Raw genomic sequence first — 20,486 nt, forward strand, 5'->3', positions numbered from 1 at the left:
CTAAGTTGGATCCTGACCTCACCCTAGACAGGCCCCTTGAGCCTCCCATCTGGCCCAGTCCCCTGAGGTGCTGCTGGTGCCAGCACAAAGGGGTGATTAGGAGATGAAAGGCTTTGGGATGGTGGCATGCAACTCCCACTGCCAGGCCGGCCTGGTGCTGAAAATCTCCTCCAGGAGCAAGGGCACAGAAAGCTCACAGCTCAGCCAGCCCCCACCAAGTTCCCCATCAACACTCCCTCTTCCCATGGCCCCTGGCCTAGGCCAGCTCTGGAGCTGGCTAAGGAGCTAATGAGCACCTACCAGGCTCTTAATGAGTGAGCCAGGATTAATGGGTTACCCAGCATGGTGACATATTCACCAGCCTCCCAGAGCTCTCAAAGTCCAGGCTAAAGTGAACTTCAAGGTCCAGGCTCTGCTACTTCCTTTTCCAGCCTTGACGCCTCAGGAATCAGAAAGGGCCGGGGAGGTCAGGAGGTCCCCAGGGGCACTCACTGCTGCTGCTGAAGACTCTAGTTCCCTGCCCGAAGGCTCACACGGTTCCTTCCGCCTGAGTGTCCTTCCCTAAACCAACCTCCACTCTGACTGGATTTCCAAACCCCTCATTCGAGTGTCTGCCCCTCCCTCAAAGCCTGGGCCCCTCCTCCTTGGCTGATGATACTATCTTACCTCCCCCAGGCTGGGGGCTCCTAGAGAGTAGAATCTGGAAGGATTAGGATCAGCGGGGGTGGGGGTGGGGGTGTGAATGAATGAATGAGTTTAAGCCAGCACTGTGCTAATGGTGGAAACAGACCCCATGTGGACCTTGATGCAAGGGCTTAGAGGTTTGCCAGCCTTGTGGGGCACCCATATTCAATGGGCCAAAGCGGGAAGGCATGGATGGGCCCTCCCCCCCACCCCTGATGTCAGCAGGAAATTAGAAATTAGGAAGGTCTCCCCTTGGTCCTGTGACTCCTTTCAATTCAGGAGGCCGGAATCATTGGAGCAACATCCCTTACACCCCCTACCTACCCTGCAAAGTGGGGGAAAGGGTGTGTGTTTGAAGAGGTACCCCCTACACTGGAGTTGTGGAGGAAAACTTAGGCTCCTTAGACTTTGTAGGGCCACAGATATCTATACCCCACCCGACCTCAGGGTATGGGCATTTGGCTGTACGTCAGCTCTGTGTGGTCCCTGTTTGGACATCTGAAGTGGGGGAGATCGCCTCTCCGAGGGCAATTCTTTGTGTGTGCGTGTGCGTGTGCGTGTGCATGCGTGCGTGCGTGCGTGCGTGCGTGCGTGTGTGTGTGTGTGTGTGTGTGTGTGTGTGTGTAGTATCAGAGATTGAACTCAGGACCTTGCATTTGCCAAGCAGGCGCCCCCAGGGAACCTCCAGCCTAACCTGCCTCTGGCTGAAAGCCTGCCACATTCAGCTCCATCGAGGTCCCCTGGGCTCGGGTTTCTCATTAAAGGTTTTGGGACCCTAGGAGATTCTGCGGGAGCTGCAGCTGTTCCAGGTCACAGCGGTTCTTCCCACCTGGAATACTTCCTGTACCTTTAAAGCCTCCTCCCACCCTAGGCCGGCAGGGGAGGAGCTGGGTCACTGCTGGGGCTGAGGACTTAGGTCTGTGCTCCTGTGGGATTTGAGTCAAGTGAGCCAGGCACGTGTCTGGCTGTGCCCCAGGGCTGTGTGACCCTGAAGCATGACTCACCCTCTCTGAGCTCCTGGGCATCATTGTGAGGGAGGGCAGGCTTGGACCCTCCCAGAAGTGTGTGGAGGCCCAGGTTCTAGCCCTCAGCTCTGCCCTGTGCCAGCGGTGCTCTAGAGGAGATCCTGCAGGAGCCTTGGTTTACACAGCTGTGCAGCAGGAGTGAGCTGCCTTCAAGGTGAGGTGGTGACACTGCTGTGGATGGGTCTTTCTCTGGGACTGCACAGGCAGGCAGGGCCCTAGGTGCTTTCTTTCACCTGGAATTGGGTTTCTTGTCTGATTAGTGGGTTTTGACACCTTGCCCAGGGTTTGTGACTTGCTCCGCTGGGGTTGTGGGTGAGCGTCTGGGGCTGGAGCAGAGGTATTTAATCCCCCTAAGGAAACGCTTGAGGAAGCCGAGGCTCCCAGTAAGTGGACTTGGAATTAAGAGGGAGGGGTGCAGCCTGGAAGCACCAAGGCCCAGGGGAACCTGACAGCCCCATGGGGTCAGCTCCGGAGTGAGTGGAACTGCGATGGGGCTGCAAGTGCTGGATCACGCTGACCCCTCTGTGCTCTGGCTGTATCTGGGGTGGAGCCCATTTTGCAATGAGTCATTACTCAGCTCCAAGGAGGTCCCACCACTTTGAGGTCACCATAGGCATACGTAGCTCTTTCAACAGGTTTCCTGCCGGTGGTTAAGAAGCCCTGGAGAGGGGGTGGGTTATTTTTGTTTTTGTTTTCCCTAGTTCTCAACCCTGTGACACCAGGTTGGGCAGAGAGGGAGGTGGATTCCAACTTCAGGGCTGGGGAAAGCGCAGAGGTCTGGAGGAGGGGCGTGATTCCATGTCAAGGGCCAGTGGGGTAGTGTGGGCCCTGGGCTCACCATGGGTGTCGCTCAGGGTCAGCTGACCTTGGGCAGAGCACTTTTGTGTAAGCTTTGGTTTCCTGTCTGAGAATGCCCTCAGGTCTCTGCCCTGGTTTCTCTCCTGTAGCTCTGGGATAGTGGTGGTGACACAGCCTTTGAGCTGGGCTGGGGAGTTAGCAGGGAAACTCCAGGCCGGTTGTGCTGTCCTGTTTCCTGTGTCCAGCTCTGGGGTATGTGTGTGTGAGAGGAAGTGTGAGTATGTGTTCACATGTGTGTTGGATGCTGACAGCAGAGTCAGCATCTCTGGGCGAGTGAGTCTTGCGCATTCCTGGCAATGGGGAACTCACCCTCTCATGTACACAGCTGTCGGGGAGGTAGGGAGGCAGCATGGCTTGGGGAGATGCTGCCCTTGGCAGATGAGGGTCAAGAGGGAATGGAGGGCATTGTCTAGGGCCCACTGGGCAGAGTCCACAGCTGCTTCCCTTGGTTAGCTGGTCAGGGACACACAGCAACCTGGGACAGGCACAGGGCTGGGGCTGTGTGACCTAGGAACAGCTCTGGCCTTCTCTGGGACCCTGGCTGTTCTGGTAGTTCCTTGGGCCTGGGGTACCAATGTCCCTGGATTGGCAGCAGAACCAGTCTGGTCACTGGGTCCTCCAGGCCATGTTCTAAGAACACACTTTTGACATCCGGCAGCAGGGTGTGGTGAGTCTCTTAGGTCCAGGCTCTTGTCTGGTGCAGGATACACTCCTACCCCACGCCCCAGGAGCCATCTCTGGGATACCATGTCTGCCTCTGAGTTTAGATGCTCTGAACAGGGACAGGATGAACCAGAGGGGCCCTGCCTGAGGCTTCCTGGAGGGACTCACTGGTGGATGCTGCCCTTTGAAGGGAACGCAGTCTGAGACAAGGGAACCCTTTCTGCAGACTCGCAGCACCTCCCATCTCCCGCCCAAGGCCCTTCCAGGGCTGATGAACTTTAATCACCTGGTGACAAGCCCAGTCACTGCACTTCCTTACTCCTCTGTTGCTCCTGTGACGTCAGCCACCGACTGTCCTCCCAGCCTGGCTGGACCTCTGGCAGAGGACTCCCTGTTCTACACCCTCTTCAGATGCCTCCAGCTGTCTGCAGGGATGCTGGATGCCCCCTAGCTGACCTCTTGCCCCCCTGGCACTAGGTAAGCACATGTGCCTGTGACCCCTTCTGTCCCTTTCCTGACTGTGCACCCCACATCCTGATCCCAATCCAGAGGCACCCTGATGAGCTCTGCAGGGGCTGCAGGCGTGGCTCCAGCTGCTTGGGGGGGCCCCATCTGTGGCCAGAACTTTCCCAGACAGAAAATCTGCCTTTTCATCCCCAGCTGGTGCCCCAGGCCAGAGCTATTTTCTGAGGAAGAAGGGGTCTCTCTCCTGGGCCCCTGCTGCTCCCCTGGGCCTCAGGTAAACCACCAGGATTACAAGGAGGGAGGGGTCTGGGTTGAGGCCCAGCTTTGCCGCTAATCTACTTTCTGGCCTCAGTTTCCCCTTTGATACTGGTTTGGGTGAGAGCCAGGCTATGGTCATAGACATTCTTTTAGGGAGTCTGAAAAAACTTAGGGGTGGAGGGATGGGAAATGAAAGCCCAATCCCCCAGCAGGGTGTCTTCCGCTGGGCTGGGGCCATCTGCTTGTGGGAGGCTAGGCCAGCCCTCCCTGTCACAGTGTCTGGGGAGGAGAAATGGGAGGCAGTTCTGCCCCCTCCCCTTCCTACACCCCCTGGAAGTCTGAGCCTTTCTGGGTGCCCTTACTTGGGTCTTGCAGTGGACAGATGGATAAGGAAGCAGGAATATGTATCAGGGTATCAGGGCTGGTTCAGAAAAGGGCCTTCGGAAGAGTCAGCTCACAGCCTCAGGCCTGGGGGAAATGAGGCCAGAGATGCCCAGAGTGGACCGGGAAGTGGTACCAGCCAAGCCTCGCCCCTGCCCCACTCCATGTGATGGGAGTGTTCTGTGGCTGCCATGGATGCCACACATCACTGGCCCAGCTCCTGTCGCCCCTTGGACTTCCAGTGTGACTTTCTCATGAGGAGCTCTTGACCTTGATCCCCACCAGCCTGTGTTCCCAAAGGCTGTCAGGCCTGGTGAACAGTGTGGGCCATCTTTGGGGCAGGGAAGAGGGCAGGGCTTGGTTGGCACTTTGGACAGACAGAGCCCTCTAGCTGCGTTTTGGAGGACTGAGCTGGTGGGAGAGCAGAAGGAGGCTGAATGGAGTTCAGGTTGGAATCATGTCTGGATTCAGGCTCTAGTGCTCAAGGTAGAAAGGAGGGGTGCTTCGAGCCCTACTGGGGACATAGGTTAGCAGTCTGCTGCATGGCTACTTGCCAGGCCTCTCTGCTTTGGGCCTCAGTGTCTCTCTCTGCATCTAGGGCTGTGGATCTCTATATTTCTCATGGAAGGTGAGGGACCAAAGGCTATCATGCTATATGCATCACCCCATGCCTGCCAAGCCCTTCCACTCTGATTTCAGGCATGCCCCCATGAGTGTGGGATGGGGCACAGGGACTCCTGTGCTAGATCTTCTCTAGGATGCTGTATCTGGCTGGGAATCCAGTTGCTCTAAACAGAGACAAGGAAAACCAGAGGGGGAGCCAGCTTGGGGCTCCATGGAGGGACTCACTGGTGGGTGCTGCCCTTTGGAGGGAATAGCATCTGAGTGAGGAGACCCTTGTGTCTGTCACCACACCCGCCTTTTCCTGTTGTGGTCAAACCCCTCACTGGCTGCCACAGCCATAGGGATTCTGAGGCTGCTGCAGTCCTCCACATAGGCTGAGAGACAATCCACAGAGAAATATAGAGTCAGCAAGAGGTCCACTGATGTTCTCCCATGCCCGGCAGGCATCCTGGGACACCCCTTTAGTACAGCCATGGTAATAATGGTAGTTAACAATTACTTACAACTCTCTACCTTTTAACCCACTCAATTCACTACCACCTCTATCATTACTACTGATCAGTGAGGCCAGCACTGGACAGAGAAATGACCTGCCAAAACTCCACAGCAGGTCCAGACTCAGAGGTGGGCAGGCTGGCTCCGGTCCCTTGGCCCCCCCATTGTCACATGACGTGCCACTGCCCCTGGGCTTGTGCAGGAGTACCCCATACCCTCCCCACTCTGCCAACTCTCTGGGTTTGTGCCTGGGAGAAACACTGGGAGAATTCATGCAGACATGTGTGCTACTGATAGCTTCTTTGACTCCAGACTTCAACTGGAGCCAGAAAACCCAGCCAGAGGTGAAGGGAGGTCATATCGAGCCCCCCCCGGAAAGGGCTGGGCCTTCTTCAGGTCCATCCTTATGATTTCAGGAGAACAAGGGAGCTGCCTGGTGAAGGAATCTTTCGGGAAGATTCTGTGGCCACAGGGTACTGCAGAGCACAAGGGAGACCCCAGTTATTTCTCCAGCAGTGTTCTGCCAAACTCTCCTGTCTTTCGGAGCTATCTTCCTAGACAAGGCTTGGGATTCTCACCCACTGCTGAACGGTAAGCTCTGACCCTGTGGTAGCTGGTTGCAGATTTCAGGAGACTGGGGGGAACGGATGCTTAACCCCATGCTCTATGCTGGGCTGCTCTTGACAGACCAAGGACAGTGCCAGGCTCTGGGCTAGGTTAGGGAGCACAGAAGGAATAAAGCTAGGCCTGTCCTTCCTGGAGCTCCCTGCAAGGCTTGGCTGCTGTAAGGAGGTTGACAAGACACATAGAGTCTGAAGTGGCACCCAGGAAAGGGTCCCTGTTGGCCACGGGGTTCTTAAGGGAGGAGCCCTGCAGATTAACAGGGAGGATTTGGAAGGGCAGAGACAGGCCCGGAGCTCCTGGAAGAAGGAATGTCCCAGTCAAAGGTCTAGGGCCTGGACACCCGCACATGTTCTAGGAGGGCTGAAAGGGGCACAGGGCTATTCTTGAGCCTCAACTTTAGACTGTCCCCCGTGGGAGAGGGATCTGGGAGTGCCCAAGGCTGAGCCTGACCCCGCTCCTGCCCTCCGCTGTGCGGCAGAGTCATGAAGAAGCAGTTTGTAGTGCTGGGCTTGTTGGCTGTGGTTCTGATACTGGTCATCGTCGGCCTTTGCCTCTGGCTGCCCTCCACCTCCAAGAAGCCCGACCACATGTACACCAGGGCCGCTGTGGCCACTGATGCCAAGCGCTGCTCGGAGATTGGGAGGTAAGTGGGACCACCTGACCTGGGGGAGGGTGTGGGGCAGGGGGTGGGAGCATCCACGGGCCCTGGAAGACAACTGTGCAAGTAGACCTGGGCAAGACCTTTGTCTCTCTGGACTCAGTTTCTCCACCTATAAACAGGCTGCCTGGACTAGGAGTGTCCACTGTGCATTGAGCTGCCACCTTTTCCTTGGACCCTCTCTGCAGCCTCGGGTCAGGGGAGAAGTGGCAGAGTGGAGATCAGAGGGTTGGTCTCCCAGCAACCATGAGGGTTCCTTGAGCTAGTTCTAAGAGTACCTGTCTCTTTGGATAAACCCTATTTTCGATTCCTATCTCACGTATACAAAGATCAGTTTCCACTTGAAGACTTAAGCAGAGAAAATATTATTAATAGTAAAATAACTAAGGTGGGCCTAGTGGCACACTCTTGTAATCCCAGCTACTTGGGAGGCTGAAGCAGGAGGATTGCAATTTGAGGTGAGCTAGGGCAACTTAGGGTTGTCTCGACCTTGTCTCAAAATAAAAAACAAAAAACAAGCAAAGCACCGTATTTCTTTTCTTTTTTAAAAAGTTAAATAAGTTATGTATGCTGGTTTGATTAGAAAAGAGGAAACTTAAGTCTTTAACAACCAAAAAATCTTACACCTTCCTCCTCTGTCTGCCTTTGGGCAGGGTAGCCTGTGGAAGTGGGATGGTGACGACAGGGTCTGTAGGGGCTGGGAGCCCTTAGGATCTCATTCTCCCGTGTGCGGCAGGGACGTGCTGCTGGATGGAGGCTCAGCAGTGGACGCAGCCATCGCGGGCCTACTCTGCGTTGGCCTCATGAATCCTCACAGCATGGGCATTGGCGGCGGCCTGTTTCTCACCATCTACGATAGCTACACGCGTGAGTGCCTCGGGGAGGGCCAGTGGCAAGGGGTGTGGGACTCAGGATGGATGTGGGTGGGTGGCCCCTGGGCTTCCTCACGGGGAGGGGTTTGCTCGGCCTGCCAACCTGCTTCTTTCAGGGAAAGCTGAGATTATCAACGCCCGCGAGGTGGCGCCCAGGATGGCTTACATCAGCATGTTCAACAGCTCGAAGGAGTCTGAGAAAGGTAAGCCGTGTGGGAGGTTAGGGCCACGGGGAAGTTGCCTCAGCCATATGAGTGTGCCCCTGTCCAGGGCCTTGGACACTGCTGGCATTCCTTCCATTCCTTCCTGCGTCCATAACGCCCTCCTGTAATGAACGGCAAACATATCGGGTGGAGGGGAGAGACAGGTTTTTCTATGATTTCTGCTCAAGCCCTTCCATGGCCACAATGTGGTTGTAGGTGGTTGTAGGAGGAAAGAATACTCACAGTGGGCCCTCCTATCTGTGAATTCCACATGCATGGATTCAGCACCTGAGCCAGGCATGGTGGTGCACACCTGTAAGCCCAGCATTCTGGGAGGATTGATGCAGAAGGACCCTAAATTTAAGCCCAGCCTTGGCAATTTAATGACTTAGACCCTGTCTCAAAATAAAAAATAAAAACGGGCTGGAGATATAGCTCAGTGTGAAGACTTTGGGTTTAATCCTCAGTATTGAAAAAAAATTATGTCCATACTGAGCATATATAAACACGACCAGGGATTTAGCTCAGTGCTACTGTGCCTGCCTTGCAAGTGCAAGGTCCTGAGTTCGATCCCCCGTACCAAAAAAAAAAGTCTAAAAAACCCCCCCAAAACATATATGGACATTTTTTCCTTGTCTTTATTCCATAAACAACTAGTTACATTGCGTTTACATTGGATTAAGTACAATAAGTAATAAAGAGATGATTATCCAACCTGTGAACCACAGGTTGGGTATAGGGAATGGGAAAGGGGACATTACCAGAACCCCTGCAGTGGGTCCTGGTCTCCTGTGAGCCACAACAGCACAAGGCTAATTGAAGAATAAAGACAGGGCTGGGAATTTATTTAGCTCAGTGGTTCCGCTGCCTGCCTCATAAGCACAAGCACAAGGTCCCAAGTTAGATCCCCAGGAACCAAAAACAAAAACAAAAACAAAAAAAGAATAAAGATAAAGACAGGCTAAGGGCTGGGGATTTAGCTCAGTGGTTTCGCAGCCTGCTGTGCAAGGGCAAGGACCTGAGTTTGATCCCTGGTACAAAAAAAAAAAGTAAAGACAGGCAGTGGCACTGTGTCTGCCTTGCAATCACAAGGTCGTAAGTTCAATCCCTGGTACGGGGTGGGGGGGGTGACAGGAAAGAATAAAGACAGGAAACAAGACTTAGAGAGAAGCTGGATCAGTGCTGCTCTAGGCAACAAAGACAAAGGCCCCCAAACTCATCCAGCATTTACTGAATATAACTAAGGGAAGGAGTAGGGAGCAGAGTATGTTTTGAAGGCATCTAGTGAAATACTGCTGAAAAAAAAAAGAAGAAATACTGCTGAACACCTGGCATGAAGTCACCAGGCAGGGCTGTAAGGGAGTAAGCACTGCTTATCTCGCTTGGATAGAACAAACCAGTACTGAGACTGGGTGCAATTAGCATGCAACCCATTGGGTCAATGAGAAGCCATAATTCAGGGGAACACATTTTAATTGGGGTCACAGTGACCTCAGCTGCATGAAACTCAGCAGAACCCTGCCATTTCACAGACCAGGACTTACGCCTCAGTTACAGCCATTAGCAAATGAGCATTACTAGCCCAACTCTGCTATCTGACATGCCCGTTTGAGTCACATAGGTCTTTGGTCTGATTCACGATATAAAATAATATAGCCGAATTAGGGAAAGCAAGACACATGTGCCACTCATAGCCCACTAGTACTGGGCAGGGATGTCTGCTACAGTTGGGTATGCTGTTAAAAAATATTTTTTGGCCAGGAGTAGTGGTGCACACCTGTAATCCCAGCACTCAGATGGCTGAGGCAGGAAGATCTTCCCCTAGTGTGAGGCTAGCTTGAGCTACATAGTTCAAAGCTAGCCTGAACTGTATAGCAAGACCCTGTCTCTAAAAATATTTTTAAAAGGAAATTTTGTTACTTATATATATTAACTATGTTATATATTTTATATGTGGCTCAAGATACCTCACTCAGTGTGGCCCAGGGAAGGCAAGTGTTTCCAACCCCTAGGCTACAGGTTGGAGACATAAGATTGGACATGTCTGAATATGGGAGAATGTGTGTAAGTTATATGCAAATACTGCACCATTTTATACAGGGCACTTGAGTATTCATGGTTTGGCATCCTCAGGGCATGGGTCCTGGAACAAGTTCCCCACAGATGCTGAGGTACAGCTGCATTATTATAACAGTTCACGTGTTCCCAGGGTCAGTGGGGCCAGACCTGCTCAGTGCTTTTCGCCATGAGCCCTTTGTGTCCTGTCTGTACCCTCCAGGATAAGGAGGGGATTCTGTGTTGATTCTCGTTTTACAGGTGGTGATGCTGAGGTCCAGAGAAATCATGCAAACTGGTTGAGGTCACACAGCTGGGATATGGTAGAGCAGGGATTGAGCACAGGCTGTCGAAATCCTGTGTTTTTAACAGCTCATTCATTCATTCATTCATTTGTGAGGAGAGCCATCTGGAGTGAGGCACAGCCTCTCTTTTCTCACCTGACCTTAAGTAGAGAAGAGACTCCCAAGTTCTTCAGGTAGATGAGGGGGAGCCAGTGGCCGCTCGAAGTGCCCCTCAGAGCAGGTAGAATGGATTGCAGAATAAGAGTTTGGAAGGCTGGGATACTACCCCAGTGGCAGTTCTGATACCTCAGGGGAGATCCTGAATGGTGCCCCCTGATTCTTCCCCAACAAGCGTAGTCGTTGATCTTTTTTTTTTTTTTTTTTGGTACTGGGGATTGAACTCAGGTCCTTCCACTTGCAAGGCAGGCAGCAGAACCACTGAGCTAAATCCCGGGCCTCTGTAGTCTTTGATTTTTATACTCACTGAGAAACTCCAAACATGTAGAAATGAAATTGCTCACTGTGTGGAAATGCTGGAATCTTATGGACTTAGCATCTTGTAGACACTTGGAATTCACTATTTAACTAGGATTTATTGAGCCCCTTACAGCATCAGGCACTGTTCCCAAAGCCAGGATATAAAGCAAAGAACTGGGTGTGGTGGCGCACACCTGTAATCCTAGCATTGGGGAGGTTGAGACGGGAGAATCACCATGAATTCAAGGCCAGCCTGGGCTATGTAATGAGGCTCTGTTTTGAAAGAAAGCTGGGCGTGGTGGCGGCAGGCCTGTAATCCCAGTGCTGGGAAGGCTGAGGCAGGAGGATCAGCAAGTTTGAGGCCAGTCTGAACTACATAGTGAGACCCTGTCTCAAAAAGAAAAAGGAAGGAAGGAAGAAAGAAAGAAAGAAAGAAAGAAAGAAAGAAAGAAAGACAGACAGACAACCTGTAGCCTGGGCCAGCTAGCATCGCAGCTGGGCAGGGAAGGGTGCACAAATGCCAGGGTGCCATGTGCTATGGGGACAGCAGAGCTGGGGAGCCTGAGCAGGAGGTTTTTCTTTCTTTCTTTTTTTTTTGGTACTGAGGATTGAACTTAGGACCTTGCGCTTGTAAGGCAGGTGGCAAAACCACTGAGCTAAATCCCCAGCCCCTCTTTCTTTTTTTTGGTACTGGGGATTGAATTTAGGACCTTGCGCTTACAAGGCAGGTGGTGGAACCACTGAGCTAAATCCCCAGCCCTTGAGAAGGTTTTACAGAGAGTGATCTGGTCCGGGGTAGAGACCCAAGGAGGGGTTGGGCTGGGTGTAGCTATGTGAGTGTCTCAGCGAAGATGGGGAAGATTGAGTGAACCAGGTGGGATGGGCAGGGACAGAGCCCTTCAGGGAGCCCCGGAGGCTGCCAACAAGTGACCCAGGAGGAGGGGGAAGACACAGGGCCCCAGAGAATGGCCTAGGCTGGATGGGACCTCAGAGGTCACTGTGAAGCCCCTGCTTCTTGTCTGAGTGAGATGGGAGCCCCTGGAGTGTCAGTGGAGGAAGAAAATCTAGTTTATGGATAATAGGACCCCTTGGGCTGCTGTGTAATGGGCAGGGAGCCAGTAGGGAACCTGTTAGACAATCATCACAATAATTCAGGGAGAGTGGAGAGCGGTGGACAGCGGCTGGTGCTGAAAATACCTGACAGAGCCTGCAATTTGACAACAGTTTGGGTAGGACTCACGTGTGGGGAGTTGTGGATGACCCCAAAGTCTTTGGGTCAGGTGGAAGGGGTGGCCCTAGCAGACAGGCAGGGCTGTTAGTGGGTGGGTTTGGGTGGATGCTCAGCAGTGCGATTTGGGGTATGCTATGCTGAGATGCCTGATTTGAATGAGCACGGGGATACTTGGGACTGGCAGTCAGGGAAGGAGTCCAGGCCAGTGCACAAATGGGAGCTGAAGCCCAGAGCAGGGGGAGATCACTGAGAGAGACAGGAGGTGGTGGAGACAAAGTTGCGGGCAGAGGAAGAGGGGATCGAGTGGGCGTGATGCAGGAAGAAAGAATGACGAGCCCCGTTAGACTGAGTGCAGCATGGGGGTCACTTGAGAGCCTGGCATGTAGGGCGTTGTGAGCCCGATTACCCCAAGGTCAGGGAGGCTTCTTCCTTCCTTCCTTTTTTTTTTTTTTTAAGTGGGAGGAACTGTGTGTTAAGTGTCAGATCTTCCCAGGATCATAATAGCCTGGCTCTTGGAAACTCACACCTAGTTTTGGGCTGCTACAGGGACGTGTGGTTCTAGAGCTGCAGCTGCCAAACCTGAGAGGAAGCAGAGTGGCCCCGAGCACCTCAGTGGTGAAAGCAGGAGGGAAGGGGGCAGGACCCCTGACTGCATTTCTGGGCAAAGCTGTCGGTGTTTGGCTTTGGATGTAGCACCCACAGGGCTCAATGGGCAATCAGGCCCAGGGGTCTATTTCCAATGAAACCATGGGCTCCTGGAAGTCCTCACTGGAAGATAAGACCCCGAATAGTCAGATGATGGAAACTGAGGTGTGGGGAGAGGACAAGGTGCGGATTAGGGCTCAGGGCAGTAGCAAAGAGGACGAATGTCATTTCCCTGGGATTGGCATGGCTTTGAGCTACCAGTAGGACCAGGGCAGGGCCTGATCTTGCCTTGACAAGTGCTGGTAGAGCTCAGGCATTTTATGGGACAAGAGGCCTTGTGGCTAGGGGTGGCTTAGACTGAGAGGTGGAAGAGGTCTGGCTTCCCCAGTCTCGCTGGGCAACCAGGGTCTTGGTACAACATTACACACATGGGGGCATCTTGGAGAAAGACATCTGACCTTGGAACAGCAAAAGCTAGCCCATGTGACACCAGCGCCCCGTCCTGTCCCCTACCAGACATTCCTATCTTTTGCCTGTCAAACCCAGATAGGATTTTAAAAATCTCTTTCCTTGGGCTGGGGTTATAACTCCATAGCAGAGCACTTGCCTGGCATTTGTGAGGCCCTGGGTTTGATCCCCAGCAACAGACAAACACTCACACAAACACACCTACTCCATTTCCCTCTAAGTGTCACTAGCCCTCTCTAGGAAAGTTGTGTAGGATGCTGTCCTGCTTGGGACCACTAGCCACATCTCTCTCTGTCCCCAGGCGGGATGTCAGTGGCAGTTCCTGGTGAGATCCGAGGCTACGAGTTGGCGCACCAGCGGCATGGGCGGCTGCCTTGGCATCGCCTCTTCCAGCCTAGCATCCAGCTGGCCCGTGAGGGCTTCCCTGTGGGCAAGGGCTTGGCAGGAGCCCTGAACAGAACACAGACTGTTATTGAGCAGACGCCTGCCCTGTGGTACGTCTGTCTGCAGGCACGGGCCTGCCACCCACAGTTCCTGACACTGGAGAGGGCCTGGTAGAGCTGTGCTCTGCCTTGAGGAACCTGCACTGGGTGGGGGTCTCGGTTGGGCCTTAGTGGACACTGTGGTAGGCCATGTAGCTGGAGTGGCATGGGACACTAGGAGCCCTGAGCGACAGAGCCACCCACCTGTGGACAGGCCCTGCCCATTCTTTGCTGTCCTTCCCTTAAGAACAAAGGGGAGCCACGCAGGTTGAAAAGGAGGTGTGCGTGGGGGTGGGCGTGAGGGTGGTCCAGCTGACTCCACATCACCTGCTGCCTCACATTGAGTTCTCCCTGCCCCAGTGAGATTTTCTGCCGGAATGGGAAGGTGCTCCAGGAGGGAGAAACAGTGACTATGCCACGGCTGGCTGACACGTACGAGACGCTGGCCCGAGAGGGGGCCCAGGCCTTCTACAACGGGAGCCTCACAGCCCAGATCCTGAAGGATATCCGGGAGGCTGGTGAGTGGGTGGCCTCAGAGCCTGAGCAGGGAACCCTGCACTGGGATCCTGGAGCCAAGGTCCCGACCCCAGGCCCTCCTGTCTTGTCTGCACCGGGCACTGGGGCCTAAGGAAGTTCTTCACAGGGGAGGGTCTGTAACAGGCCACATGCAGTCACACGTGGCTCAATCACAGAGCCTGTGCAGTCCAGGAAGAAAGTCCCAGTGGGTTAATGCAGGTGTAGGCAGGAACTGGGGCTGAGGAAGCTCTCAAGTGCTGACCGAGGGTCCAAGAAGCCTTCCTGTAAGGAGTGGTGGCTGAGCTGCAGACAGCTGTGATGGGTGCAGAGATTCCTAAGTAGGTGGAAAAGCTTGGGCTGAGATGCAGAGAGGGATTTTGATTCCCGGAGAGACTCACAGGGGCTGAGGATGGGCTCAGGAGAGAAGCATTAGAGGGGGTTTTTGTTTCTTGTTTGTTCATTTTTGAGTTGAGGTCTTGCTTTGCAGTGCACGCTGCCCTTAAACTCACTATGTAGCCCAGGCTGGCCTCAAACTGGTAGGAATCCTCCTGCCTCAACCTCTCAAGTGCTGGGACTACAGGCTTGCACCGCCATGCCCGCCTAGAGGGGCTTTGTGGGGGCTTAGCTGTGCCCCCCCCCTTTTTTTTGGTACCAGGGATTGAACTCGGGTCCTTGTGCTTGCGAGGCAGGTGGCGGAACAACTGAGCTAAATCCCTGGCCCTAGCTGTGCCCTTTTTAATGTTATGTTTGTCCATGTTTTATGGAAGGGTGATTAGCATGTTGGCATTTACTATTAATGCTAAAAATTAGCCTGTAACTACTCTATTTGGAGCCAGTTTCCTGGAGAATTAAGGGCCTCCCTCCAGCCACCCATTCATCAAGGGAAGAGGGAGCAAGCAGAGAGGACATAGGAGCAGGTGTTCTCCACCTGGAAAAGATCCTGTGGCCACAGAGAGGGGAGAAGGCCGGCAGGAAAGCCCAGGAGGAAAGCAGGTTGAGGATGACCGGTTTGGCCTGGCTGGTATGGCAAGCACTGTTAGGGAGAGCCGAAGGCCTGAGCCTGCAAGGAGGGGCAAGGCTCCCAGCTTGAAGCCCCTGTGACCCTTTCTGATGGTGCAGCCCCATCTTCCCTCTGTAGTGCAACCCTGTCTTTCTACTCAACTATGAAGCCCTCCGTGAGTCTCCGTGCAGAGCCCTGCCCTCAATAGTGTACCCTTGTTCCTCCCTTATGCTGCAATCCCCACCCTTCTGCCCAGGTTTGCAGTTCAGGCCCCCCGTAATGCACCCCAGATCCCTACCATGCTGCAGCCCCATCCCCATGTCCACTTGAGTGACTGTCCCATTGCAGGGGGCATCATGACAACCGAGGACCTGAACAACTACCGCGCTCAGCTGATCGAGCATCCGCTGAACATCAGCCTTGGGGACTCGGTGCTGTATGTGCCCAGCGCCCCACTCAGTGGGCCTGTGCTGGTTCTCATCCTCAACATCCTCAAGGGTGAGTGGCCCCGCGATGGCCCTGCAGAGGGGCACATGACTCTGCTTCTCCCTCCCTACACTCCATTGCAGCGACTTCTGCAGCACAGGCCTCCCCACCCTTTGTCTTCCAGTCACCCAGCATGCTCGGTGTGGCGCCACCTCCTGGCTCGCCCTGTTGCTGCAGGAGGTGGTGTGAGTGACCAGGGCTGGCCAGGGTGGCAGAGCTCAGGGGTGGGAGGACAAGGAGTGGTCGGGAGGGAGACAGGCATGAGATTTCAGGACAGGGGCCTGGCCTAGAGAGCACCTCCCGGTTTAGACCATGGAGCCCTTGGGCTGGATGTGTGAGGCCCAGGCTGGGTGCCCCTGCCTTCCTTTCTGAGCCAGCTCCTGCTTCTCAAGGTGGGCAGCATGGCTCAGGAAGGTATTACCCCTTCGAACCTCTCTGTATCCCTGGGCTGCCAATAAACATCTGACTCCGACCAACCAGGGTACAACTTCTCCCCGGCGAGCGTGGGCACACCTGAGCAGAAGGCCTTGACATACCACCGCATCGTGGAGGCCTTCCGGTTCGCCTACGCCAAGAGGACCCTGCTTGGGGACCCCAAGTTTGTTGATGTGACTAAGGTAAGGGGCTGGCTCACAGGTGGCAAGGATGAGGCACCCAGGACTACCCCAGGCTCATACACGCTTTCTGAACCCATTCCTGCCACCAATGTTGACCGGGGGTCTACAGTGTGCTGGTATGTACTGGTTACCCTAAGTCCTAGCCTTTGCATCGTGGAGCTTATAGTTGGGAGGGCTGGGGAAACAGACTGGATAGCAGGTAATTAGTGCTCCCCTTTTCTGGCCAACTCCTGCCTCAGGGCCTTTGCATATGCTGGCCCTTCAGCTTGGAAGGTTCTGGCATGGTCAGTACTAAGGTGACATGGATGGGAGTGTTGCAGCCCTCAGGAATGCTAAGAAGATCTACCAAGGGTTGAGGAACAGAGAGGCAGAGGTCATGGCAGCATGCTCCCTGGTCACACCCAGGAACTAATGCTTCCAAGACCCCCACCCTGGACCCAGCATTGCCTGGCCATTTACTTGGCCAGGAGCACAGATTCATGCAAGGGCTCTACTAGGATCCCTCTCACTTCCCCTCTTGCTGGGTCCCTAGGTTCCTTCCTACCTACCTGGATCCCTGGCATTCCCCATGGACTTGCAGACCCTACTCATGTTGACCTGTGAGCAGCCAGGAGGGGCCTCAGCGTTCTCTGATAAGCATGTTGAACCCCCACCTGCCCTGCAGCCGGTGGCCTGTGTCTTGTCTCTCCGAAGGGGACAGAAGCCTCCCCACCTAGCCCAGCTCTGCCCTCCCTCCTGGCTAAGACTCTCCCTTCTGTTCCTCTCCACCACTCACCAAGTTCCCCTATAACAGCTCATTCCCCGCTGTTAACGAGGGGGCACTTGCCAGACTCGTGCTCACTCCCTTGGTGTGTATTCTCTTGGTGCCGGGGGGGTGAACCCAAGGCCTCACACATGCTAAGCAAGCGCTCTTGCTGAGCTCTATCCCCAGCTTTCTTATTTATATTTTTGTGGTCCTAGGGATGGAACCCAGGGTATCGAGGATGCTAGACAAGCACTCTGCCACTGAGCTGTTTCTAAGTGATTGAACCCAGGACATTAAAAAAAATTTTTTTTAATTTTGAGACAGAGGTTAAATTGCTAAGTTGCCCAGGCTGGACTTGAACTTGAAATTGTTCTGCCTCAACCTCCCAGAGTTCTGGGATCACAGACGTGCATCACTAGACTTAGCTTATCCTCTATTCTTTTTTTTGTTTTTTTTTCTTCTTCTTTCTCAGTACCGGGGATCAAACTCAGAACCTTGCACTTGTGAGGCAGGTGTGCACCACTGAGCTGAATCCCCAGGCCTTCTATTCCGTTTTTTCCCCCGACTTGGGGCAAGTCACCATCATCTCTCACATAAGTGTCCATAGCCGGGTTCTTATTCCCCACTTGGCCACCAGAGGGACTCTGTGAAACCGCCTTCCAGTAAACTCATTCCTCTGCCCCAGGGCTAGATGGCTCAGGGCAAAAGCCAGAGTCAGTCTTTATGGGACCTATGAGGCCCTACAGAATGGGCCCTGGCCAGTGTCTTCCATGTCCTCTGCCCTATCTCATGCACTCTGCCTGGCAGCCACAGACCTGCGCCACCTGCCTCAGGGCCTTTGTTTTTTTGGGGTTTTTTGCTTAAATTCTTTTATTGGTACATTTTAGGCATACAATACGTTTACATTTATCATTGGGTCCTTGTACCTGTACATGATGGATCTTGGTTCTTATTTTTTCCCCATTCCTAGCCCTCCCTTCACCCCCTCCACCCTTCCCTATTTACAAAGACTTTATTTCCATTTTTTCCTTTTATAATTTTTCCTTTCCCTTCTTTCCTTTCCCCGTCCCCTCCCATCACCCCTACCCCTTTGGACCTTTTCTTCCTATTTCACATTATCAATTATTCGTTTTAATCATTTTAATCCTTATTTACACTTTCAGTTTCTCACCCCAGAGAAACCATTTGGTATTTACACGTGTGTCCTGTTCATTTCACTCAAGAGTATGGCTCAGGGCCTTTATTTACCCACTAGGCCTCATTCTGGGCTCTTCTCAGATGGCACCTCCTCTGAGAAGTCCTCCCTGACCACTCTATCCATACTCTGCGCCTTCTAATCCTGCCTTATTACCACCACTTTCCTTCCCTGCTATTGTTTCCTCCTCTGCCATGTGGGCAGGGACCAACACGTCTCTTTCCTGTTGATTCCTCATTCCGGACATGCAGTACAAGCTCCATAGATGCTTGCAGGAATGAATGTGGCAAGACTGGAGGCTTGAGGGATGGACAGACAAAGACAGAAGCTAGAGAGAGGAGGAAATGGGCCACGGGAGATTCTGGGGCTTCCCTGTGGGCCCTGGGGAGCTCCAGTGGGCTTAGGGTACAGGAAGGTTGTGGTCAGTCCACAGTAAGGGCTTCCTGAGACCTGGTCGACAACCCTGTGCCTGCCCCCGTCCTCCCTTCCCGCCTCCTCAGGCCGGCTCTGGGGTCTCGGCAGGTGATCCACAACATGAGCTCCGAGTTCTTCGCAGTCCAGCTTCAAGCCCGAATCTCTGACGACACCACGTACCCAGTCTCCTACTATGAGCCCGAATACTACACACCTAACGATGGGGGCACTGCCCACCTGTCTGTGGTCTCGGAGGACGGCAGTGCTGTGTCTGCCACCAGCACCATCAACCTCTAGTAGGGGTCGTGAGGCTCTTGGGTGGCATAGTGCCAGAGGCTGCCTGTGTGTCCCCCCGGGGCCTCCCGCTTCCGTGGCGGGAAACAGATGCCCCATCTTGCTCGGGCCTCCCAGGGAGTGAGCTTGTGCTGGCGTGGGCGGGTAGGGACCCGCAGGGCTGCACTGGGGTGGGCACAGCTCTCTGACCTGGTCCGTCCACAGCTTTGGCTCCAAGGTCATTTCCCAAGTCAGCGGCATCCTGTTCAACAATGAGATGGACGACTTCAGCTCTCCCAACTTCACCAACCAGTTTGGGGTGTCCCCTTCACCGGCCAACTTCATCGAGCCAGGTGCAGGGTGGGGAGTCCGGGCCAGGTGATTTGTGTTGAGAGAGAGCTGGTTTCCTGAACAGGCAGCTGACCGGCATCTCTGTCCCCTCCCGTGGGCCACAGGGAAGCAGCCACTCTCATCCATGTGTCCGTCGATCATTGTGGGCAGGGACGGCAAGGTCCAGATGGTGGTGGGAGCCTCTGGAGGCACACAGATCACCACAGCTGCTGCACTGGTATGCTCCCTCCACCTTCCCTCCCTGCCCCATCCCTGAGCCATGCTGACCCCTTGCCACCTCCTCCCACCCCCAGACCATCATCCATAACCTCTGGTTTGGCTACGATATGAAACGGGCAGTGGAGGAGCCCCGGCTGCACAACCAGCTTCTGCCTAATATCACAACACTGGAGAAGGATGTTGATGAGGTGAGCTGGAGGTTGGGGAAACTGAGTCATGGTGTGGGGCCATAGGGTTTCCTGGGCTGCAGGCCTGTATCTTCTGAGTCATCACAGAGTGGACAATGGCTGTCGTCCTCTGCCCAGGTGACATGGTCCTTATGCCTGCTGCCCGGGTCATCCTGAGCCCTTGTGCAGTGAAGGCCCAGCCACCTGCTCCAATGGGACCTCATAGGCTGGGTGCCCCAGCCTGCTCTTCCTGGTCACTTGGTTAGAAATGGCACCATTTGGCTCTGTGAGTTCTATGACCACATCGGACGGCTTAGACCATATCTGAGGCCCCACTGAGCGCCCTGTCCTCTCACCCCTAGGCAGTAGTTGCAGGCTTGAAGACCCGGCATCACCAAACTGAGGTCACTCCCACCTTCATCGCTGTGGTCCAGGCCATCGTTCGAACAGCCAGTGGCTGGGCAGCTGCCTCGGACTCCAGGAAAGGCGGGGAACCAGCTGGCTACTGAGTGCTCACTTGGGATAACCAGGACTGGCCAGCAACCCAGGGACAAGATACCAAGCCCCAGAGTGGGGCTTTGGGAGATGTGCTCTCTCGATGAGAGGCAGAGCAGCATAATAAATGGGGCCACTGCACCAAGCTCTGGGCAGCCTCACAGACCGGGTTCCCCACTCTCAGAGCTTCAGTGTCCTGTACATGAAACGGAGCCGTCTGACCGGGTGAGAATGGAGGGGTGATCAGAGGTCTTCACATCCAGATGCTGGAGCAAGCCTCAGCTTTTTCAGCATGGGGACAGCCTGGTCCCTGCCAAGTGAGTCCCTCCTCACCCTGGCCAGGACCAGGGCAAATACACTTCCTAGTATCAGCCACAAGGGCGAGCCCCAGCCTTGATGTTGACTTGGGTAGAGGACAGCCAGTAGCTGCTAGCAAGCCAGGTACTTCCTCAGACCCTGGAGTGTCCCGGCTCACCCTGCCCAGGACATAAGGAGGTGAAACAGGCAGGTCTGAGGAATGGGGGTTGGGCAAGAGGCTGAAAGAAAACACCTTTTA

General features: G+C 54.2%; 1 protein-coding gene across 3 annotated transcripts; it reads left to right on the forward strand.

Annotated features, from left to right (window-relative positions):
• The first annotated feature begins 1,589 nt into the window (after positions 1 to 1,589).
• Ggt1 (gamma-glutamyltransferase 1) lies at positions 1,590 to 20,113 on the forward strand. 3 transcript variants are annotated; one of them, XM_013071696.3, is made up of 16 exons: positions 1,590 to 1,863; positions 3,457 to 3,707; positions 3,891 to 3,969; positions 5,870 to 6,044; positions 6,556 to 6,720; positions 7,472 to 7,602; positions 7,724 to 7,810; positions 13,272 to 13,464; positions 13,813 to 13,970; positions 15,317 to 15,466; positions 15,935 to 16,071; positions 18,534 to 18,721; positions 18,924 to 19,051; positions 19,154 to 19,266; positions 19,343 to 19,456; positions 19,798 to 20,113. In XM_013071696.3, exons 5-16 carry the CDS (start codon positions 6,560 to 6,562, stop codon positions 19,942 to 19,944), a joined length of 1,707 nt encoding a protein of 568 aa, XP_012927150.1. In that variant the 5' UTR covers positions 1,590 to 1,863; positions 3,457 to 3,707; positions 3,891 to 3,969; positions 5,870 to 6,044; positions 6,556 to 6,559; the 3' UTR covers positions 19,945 to 20,113. The 3 variants fall into 3 exon arrangements, with proteins under 3 accessions (XP_012927150.1, XP_087054214.1, XP_087054215.1); XM_087198088.1 differs by having other exon boundaries at positions 3,575 to 3,707; XM_087198089.1 differs by lacking the exon at positions 3,891 to 3,969 and having other exon boundaries at positions 3,575 to 3,707.
• Positions 20,114 to 20,486: the final 373 nt, after the last annotated feature.

This window comes from Heterocephalus glaber, unplaced genomic scaffold (assembly GCF_053883595.1).
Source record: "Heterocephalus glaber isolate CG9 unplaced genomic scaffold, H.glaber_assembly_v1.0 deba00001687, whole genome shotgun sequence".
Lineage (NCBI taxonomy): Eukaryota > Metazoa > Chordata > Mammalia > Rodentia > Bathyergidae > Heterocephalus > Heterocephalus glaber.